At 51.9% G+C, this 7,572-nt stretch overlaps 1 protein-coding gene across 1 annotated transcript in view; it reads left to right on the top strand.

Annotated features, from left to right (window-relative positions):
- PRKACA (protein kinase cAMP-activated catalytic subunit alpha) overlaps nt 1-7,566 on the top strand; it is a 16,724-nt gene extending 9,158 nt beyond the window's left edge. The window contains exons 4-10 of the mRNA XM_059389208.1: nt 2,275-2,373; nt 3,344-3,426; nt 4,205-4,331; nt 4,433-4,528; nt 4,625-4,747; nt 6,829-6,993; nt 7,395-7,566. Of these exons, the coding sequence (XP_059245191.1) occupies nt 2,275-2,373; nt 3,344-3,426; nt 4,205-4,331; nt 4,433-4,528; nt 4,625-4,747; nt 6,829-6,993; nt 7,395-7,520 (819 nt within the window). The 3' untranslated portion in view covers nt 7,521-7,566. The remainder of the gene's footprint in view (nt 1-2,274; nt 2,374-3,343; nt 3,427-4,204; nt 4,332-4,432; nt 4,529-4,624; nt 4,748-6,828; nt 6,994-7,394) is intronic.
- The last annotated feature ends 6 nt before the right edge of the window (nt 7,567-7,572 follow it).

Below are 7,572 nucleotides of genomic sequence, written 5' to 3'. Positions count from 1 at the left end.
ATTTATTTAACACACAGAGAGAGATCACAAGCAGGCAGAGAGAGAGGAGGAAGCAGGCTCCCCGCTGAGCAGAGAGCCCGATGCGGGCCTCAATCCCAGGACCCTGAGATCATGACCCAAGCCGAAGGCAGCGGCTTAACCCACTGAGCCACCCAGGCGCCCATTTATTTCTGTAAATATTTTTGAGACCCTACTCTATGCCAGGCACTACCGTTGGGTAGCACTGTTTAATAGAAATGTAATATGAGCTGTGTATGGTTTGGATTTTTTTTTTTTTAAGATTTGATTTATTTATTTGACAGAGATCACAATTAGGCAGAGAGGCAGGCAGAGAGAGAGAGAGGAGGAAGCAGGCTCCCTGCTGAGCAGAGAGTCCGATCTGGGGCTCGATCCCAGGACCCCAGGAACATGACCTGAGCCGAAGGCAGAGGCTTTAACCCACTGAACCACCTAGGCGCCCTGTATATGCTTTTAAATTTTGTAGAATCCCCCCCTTTAAAAAGTGAGAAGAAACAGATAGAATTAATTTCAGAAATGTGCTCTAGTTAAGCCAGTATATTTATAATATTAAAATTTCAATGTATGTAACCAGTGCAAAAATACCATTAATGAGACATCTCTCTCTCTCTCTCTTTTTTTTTTTTTTTTTACTGTATTAAGTCTTCAGAATCCAGCATGTATTTTACACTTACATCTCTGGTCAGATGTTCAGTTTTCACTAGAAAACAAGAAAAAGCAGAGAAGTTGGAAAAGCAAATTCACATAGCCCGCACTGTTCCAGTCGGGCTTAAATGTCACCGAGTAACTGGTCTCAAATGTCCCTTTTTATTTATTTATTTATTTATTTTAAAGATTATTTATTTATTTATTTGACAGAGAGAAATCACAAGTAGTCGGAGAGGCAGGCAGAGAGAGAGAGAGGGAAGCAGGCTCCCTGCTTAGCAGAGAGCCCGATGCGGGACTCGATCCCAGGACCCTGAGATCATGACCCGAGCCGAAGGCAGCAGCCCAACCCACTGAGCCACCCAGGCGCCCCTCAAATGTCCCTTTTCAAATTTTCATTTTAGGGGCTCCTGGCTGGCTCAGTCATTAAGCATCTCTGCCTTTGGCTCAGGTCATGATCCCAAGGTCCTGGGGTTGAGCCCCACATGGGGCTACCTGGTCGGCGGGAAGCCTGCTTCTCCCTCTGCCTACCTCTCCCTCTGCTTGTGTTCCCTCTCTCGCTATGTCTCTCTCTGTCAAATAAATAAATAAAATCTTTAGAAAAAAAAAAATTTCAGGGACACCTGGGTGGTTCAGTCAGTTAGGCCACTGCCTTCTGCTCAGGTCATGATCTCCGGGTCCTGGGATCGAGTCCCGAATCGGGCTCCTTGCTCAGTGGGGAGCCTGCTTCTCTCTCTGCCTCTGCCTGCCACTCTGTCTGTTTGTGCACGCGCACTCTCCCTTTCTCTCTCTCCGACAAATTAAAAAAAAAAAATTTTTTTTTTTTTCATTTTAGAAACTTAAAATTTTAAACTCAGCTCACCAGGCACCTAGCCACATCTCAGGTGCTCAGCATCCAAACGTGGTAGTACAGACTCACCAGACAGTGCCGGTGTGGACCTGTAGCTCACAGCTGTGAGCAAAGCAGGAGGAGCCCTGTGGCACAGCAGATCAGAGCTGACCAAGGGGCCAGCCTGCCTGCAGGCAACATACAGGCCTGACCCGGATTAGCAGTGGTTGACCTTGGGCAAGTCACTTCCCTTCTCTGTATCTGCCAAAATCCCATGCTCAGAGCACATGCCCCTCAAGGGCTCTTGTCATTATGTGTGAGGCGCCTGCTGGGGACAGCTGAGGTAGAATGAGCCTGGGGTTTGAATGGCTGTGGGGAGGGTGCTCTGGATGCAGGCAAAGTGTTTCCAAACATCTCTTAGGTATCACTCCCGCTTGTCTTTTCGGTTTCAGCTGAGCTGGCCTTTCCTCCAGGAAGCCTTCTCTGACTCCCCCATCCCCCTGACCTTACCAGGCCTCTTATCTGGGTATCCACAGGCCCCAAGCTTCCCACACCATGCTCTGACCCCTCTGGACCATGAGGCTTGGTGACACGTGTTCTTGCCCTGAACCTGCCATGCAGGGACAGGCAGCCTCTGCCTTCTCAGTGTGTCCTCACTGTGCCTCCAAGCCCAGTGCCCTGTGGGCACTCAAAGGACCCAGCCCAGGTACCCCTACTTCTGGGCATGGGGGAGGAAGAGGAACTTCTCAGACCCTCTCTGCCCTCCCTTCCCACCCCTGCAGGTAGTGAAGCTGAAACAGATCGAGCACACCCTGAATGAGAAGCGTATCCTGCAGGCGGTCAACTTTCCGTTCCTCGTCAAACTCGAATTCTCCTTCAAGGTGGGGTCCCGGGGGCCGGAGCCCCTGCTAAGTGGTACAGCCTTGGGGCTCCCAGAGCTAGGATGGGGGCCGAGGGCAAGGCAGGCCTTGAAGGAGAAAGAAGGAGAGTCCCAGAGGAGGGCTGCTGGGGGCAGGAGTCCGCCTTAGACTCTGGTAGCCCCACATTCAGCTCCTGGGCCCACCAGCTTCTAGCCTGCGACCCTGGCTGACATCCCTCCAAAGCAGCTCCCCGACACCCACCTGCAGCCCAAACTCCCCATGCAGCCTGGATTCAAACCCCGGTTCTGTGCACTTCCAGGCTGTGTAACGCTGGCGCGGGACCTCCCTGCCCTGAGTCTCAGTTTCCTTGTCTATAAAATGGGGATCACAACACTCCCCACCTGATGGGGTGGGCATGACCATTCCGAGCACAAAGTGAGTGCCCTCCATGAGCTATTTTGGGTGTTGTCCTAAGCTGTGACAACAAGATCTGGGAAAAGCTATTCAAGGCCTGAGACCCAGACAGACCCCCATATGTGGCTTCAACCTCTGCTGCTACCTTCTTAAAATCTGTCATAATTTTTTTTTAACAAGGGGCTTCACATTTTTATTGTGGGGCCCCACAAATTCTGTAGCCCATCCTGGGCCCGTTTTACAGGTGACAAAATTGTAACCTCAAGCTTTGGGCAAGACAGTTTCAGACGTGAGGCACCATGGAGTCCTCTCCTCAGCCCAGGCACGCTGGCTGGGCCCCTTACACCCCACCTCCCGGCCCTCACCTTCACCCCCTGTAAGCAGGATACCTGCTGCCCCTTCTTCTTCACGGGGCAGAAGGAAATGAGAGGGAAGGCTCAGGGAGAACAGCGTCTGGAAGTCCAAATGGGCTTCATATGGGAGCCAAGATTATTGTTGTGCCCCTATTTTGGAACACCCACCACGTAAGGGCACCAGGCTTTCGGATGGGGCCCTGATCCGCCGCTGTTTCCCGTAGGACAACTCGAATTTATACATGGTCATGGAGTATGTGCCTGGCGGGGAGATGTTCTCGCACCTGCGGCGGATCGGAAGGTTCAGGTGAGCTGGCCAGGTGGGGTCAGGTAGGCCCACAGGTGTTGTCACATGACCGAGTCATCTGGGGGTGTGAAGTGGGCTCTCCAGATCTGTCCAGGTTCTTGTTGCCTGTTGTTCTGAGCTGAGGAATCTGTGGTTTCTCAGCCCCCACAAAACAGAAGTAACACAGTGACTTGGGGCTCCCTGTTTAAGTGGGCAGTTATAAAATTCATGCTATCTTTTTCCTTAGTTACATAGATAAGCACTTTACATACAACAGAACTTATAGGTGTTCAGTGTTTTGACAGTCACATACACTTGTGAAACCACCACCCAAAATACCATAGAAAACATTTCCTTCACCCCAGAAAATTCCCTCGAAGCCCTTTCTTGGCAAATTGCCACCCTGAAGAAAGCAGTTGTCCTTTCTGGTTTCAAACGCCATAAATGTGTTTGGTCTGGGTTTGGACTGGATATAAATGGAAATCACACCGTTCACATTCTTCTGTTCCTTTTTTCTCTTGCTCACATAATCACCTTGACATCTAGCCACGTTGTTAACTGTATTCATCACTTGTCCCAGTGGTGGCGGTGGGTGCGATCCCAGTGTGCGAAGCTACCACACACTCTGGTTGTGTTCCTCTGTTGCTGGACATGCAGCTCTTTCCTGTGTGGGGCCCTGTTCGAAGAAGTCTGCTCTGCTTATGTATTTGGGGCAGCTCTAGATCATTTGGCGGTGGGCAGGTCATGCTGGGCATAACCACCCACGCTCACCTGTCCTCTCCCCAATTGTCCCCACAAGTGAACCGCATGCCCGCTTCTACGCGGCCCAGATCGTCCTGACCTTCGAGTACCTGCACTCACTTGACCTCATCTACCGGGACCTGAAGCCGGAGAACCTCCTCATTGACCAGCAGGGCTACATCCAGGTGCCCACCAGGACGGGCAAGGGGCGGACCCAGGTGGCCTTGGGCTGGATCTTCCCTGTCCCTCCCCACTTCCTGGCAACAGCTCGTTCTTGTGCCTGCAGGTGACAGACTTCGGTTTCGCCAAGCGTGTAAAAGGCCGCACCTGGACCTTATGCGGGACCCCTGAGTACCTGGCCCCAGAGATCATCTTGAGCAAAGTAGGCACCTCCCTGTCCATCCCCCCCTGCCTTGAGGCCTGCTCTGCCTGCACCCCCTCCTTGCCCTCCTCACACCGTACACCCCTCTCACTCTAGGGCTACAACAAGGCTGTGGACTGGTGGGCCCTAGGGGTTCTCATCTACGAGATGGCCGCTGGCTACCCGCCCTTCTTCGCTGACCAGCCCATCCAGATCTATGAGAAGATTGTCTCTGGGAAGGTGAGGCCTGGATACGGGGGCTAAGCCCCCAGACAGACCGTTCCCCACCAGTTCTGCTCACCGTGGAGCCCTGCATATAGTGTCAGAACAATCTAGAAGTTCATTAAGTTAGGCCAAGCAGTGAAGCTGGGTGCACCAGCCACACTAACAGGCCAGCACCTCACACAGCCTCCCCACCTAATCCTGGACCCATGCTGCTGATATTTCCAGAGCTTCCAGAACCCCAAGCCCCACCCAAACGCCTCCCCTGCCTGACCGGAAGCTCTGCTTGCCTCCAGTCATCCCACTGAGCATGAGTTTTCACAAGTTTCACAGCAGAAAAGCAACCATGTGCAGCTCCTGGGTGCCACTCGGGGCCCTTCAGGGTCACTTAGGGGAAGCGGCCCACGTCTTCTCTCCCAGATGCAGATTTGCTGACTCTTCGGAGTGCAGGTCGGGGCAGCAGAGCTGTCACAGAGCACAGATGTGCTCCCTGTCACACAACACACCCCCCTTCGCTATACCCGAGCACTTGGAAGGAGTGATGAAGCTCAGGTTTGGAGAGCATCATCACAGGCCCCAAGGGCTTGGGACAGGGTGGGAACCCGACCTCTGCTCTCAGCTCACCACCTTGCTGGGAGAACTCAGCCATCTTTCCACCTGGCCCGGGAATTAGTAGAAGCAGGTCCCAGCTCAGCCTGGGGGCGTCAACCTGGCTCCAAGTCCCAGCTCAGCCACCCATTGACTTTGAAACCTCGGGCAAGTGCCTGTGCCCCTCTGAGCTTCACCTTACCATACGAGAACTGGGGAACCAGACACTTGCCTCTCTGAGAAAGAAACCAGCTGCAATGTGGGGTCACTAAAAAGGGAAAGACGAGGTGTGTGCCACCAGGCAGAAAAGAAATTGCAGGGAAAATGGCCCAAAGTGGGGGAAAAGAAAAAAATAGGCAGTTCTGAGGAGGAAAGAGAAAATAAGCATAACTCCCTTCTTTGTAGCATTTTACAGTTCCCACGCACCCTGCGCAGTATTCTCTCCCTTGTGCAACTGGAGGCAGGGACAGGCCCAGAGAGGTTAAGGGCCATGGCCAAGGTCATACAGTGTGTAAGATGTAGACCAGTGCTAGAACTTAGTTCTTACGGCTGTAAATCCAGTAACTACTTGTGAACAAGACTGGGGAAGTTTCTGGAAGAGTTGAAGTGAGCCTTAAAGAATAAAAGAGTCTTAGCTATGGGGAGAGAGGGGGAAACAAAAACAGTCATTCCTCTCATAACCATGAATATTTCAGAAGTCCCCTGACCCTGGCAGAGCTGCCTTAGGAAGCAGTAGCTAAGAATGCAAGTTCTGAAGTCCAGCAGACCCAAGGTGAAAGCCCCCTTGTCCCACTCCTCTGTGTGACCCTAAACAAGCTGTTCAACACATCCGAGCCTCTCTCCTCTTCTCTGAAATGGGAACCATCGGAGCGTTTACCTTAGAGCAGCAGTTCCCAAGTGGCCCCCAGTCCAACAGCATCAGCATGGCCGAGGAACAGGCTAGGCACAGGTTCTCAGATGGCCCCAACAAGCTTTTTTTTTTTTTTTTTTAAGTCTTTATTTATTTATTTGACAGACAAGAGATCACAAGTAGGCAGAGAGGCAGGCAGAGAGAGAAGGGGAAGCAGACTCCCCGCTGAGCAGAGAGCCCAATTCGGGTCTCGATCCCAGGACCCTGGGATCATGACCTGAGCCAAAGGCAAAGGCTTTAACCCACTGAGCCACCCAGGCGCCCCAAGATTTTATTTATTTGACAGAGATTGAGAGCACAAGCAGAGGGAGCAGCAGGTAGAAGGAAAGGGAGAAGCAGACCTCCTGCTGTGAGCAAGGAGCCCAACCTGGAGCTCAGTCCCAAGAACTTGGGATCATGAAATGAGCTGAAGGCAGTTGCTTAACTGACTGAGCCACCCAGGCACCCCCCAACACACACAAGCTTTTTTAATGGGATCCTAAAGCACATTTAATTTAAAGGTTCTCCACCCAGTAGGACTGTTAGGTGGCAAAGGCAGTATTCTGGGATTTCTCGACTCCAGGCAAGTCCCCCACCCTGTCCTTGTTAACCCCCTCTCCAGGTGCGGTTCCCATCCCACTTCAGCTCTGACCTGAAGGATCTGCTGCGGAACCTGCTGCAGGTGGACCTCACCAAACGCTTTGGGAACCTCAAGAATGGGGTTAACGATATCAAGAACCACAAGTGGTTTGCCACAACTGACTGGATCGCCATCTACCAGAGGAAGGTGGGCCACCTCTTCCCCATGCCGCCCCTCTTCCCAGCAGGTGCAGAGGGTTTTGAGAGGAGGCCTTGAGCCAGGGAGGGCAACTGATGGAGAGATGGAAAGGGAAGTGACATCTGAAAATGGGCCACAGGCTCTGAGCCAGTCCAGCTGAGGGGACTTAGAGCAGTGGGGTCTAGAAGTGGGATCATTTGGCCACTCTATGACCTTGAGCATGAGACATCCCTCTGGCGAGCTAGGTATAATGAGATTCTTAGGTCATCAAGGTGAGTTGACATCCTAATGTTAAGCTGAGACCTGGGTCATAGTAAATTATCTCATGAATGTTAGTCCATTTACATTTATTGTTGTAAGGATAATTATGTTGACTACTGAGGTCTGAGTGGTTCTTGACCCCTCTCCAGGTGGAAGCTCCCTTCATACCAAAGTTTAAAGGCCCTGGGGACACGAGTAATTTTGACGACTATGAGGAGGAAGAGATCCGAGTCTCCATCAATGAGAAGTGTGGCAAGGAGTTTACTGAGTTTTAGGGGTGTGCCTGTGCCCCCATGGGTTTTCTTTCTTTCTCTCTTTTTTTTTTTT

Source organism: Mustela nigripes, chromosome 2 (assembly GCF_022355385.1).
Source record: "Mustela nigripes isolate SB6536 chromosome 2, MUSNIG.SB6536, whole genome shotgun sequence".
Classification (NCBI taxonomy): Eukaryota; Metazoa; Chordata; class Mammalia; order Carnivora; family Mustelidae; genus Mustela; species Mustela nigripes.
The sequence above is the reverse complement of the archived record's forward strand: the minus strand, read 5'-3'. Positions and strand labels throughout refer to the sequence as shown.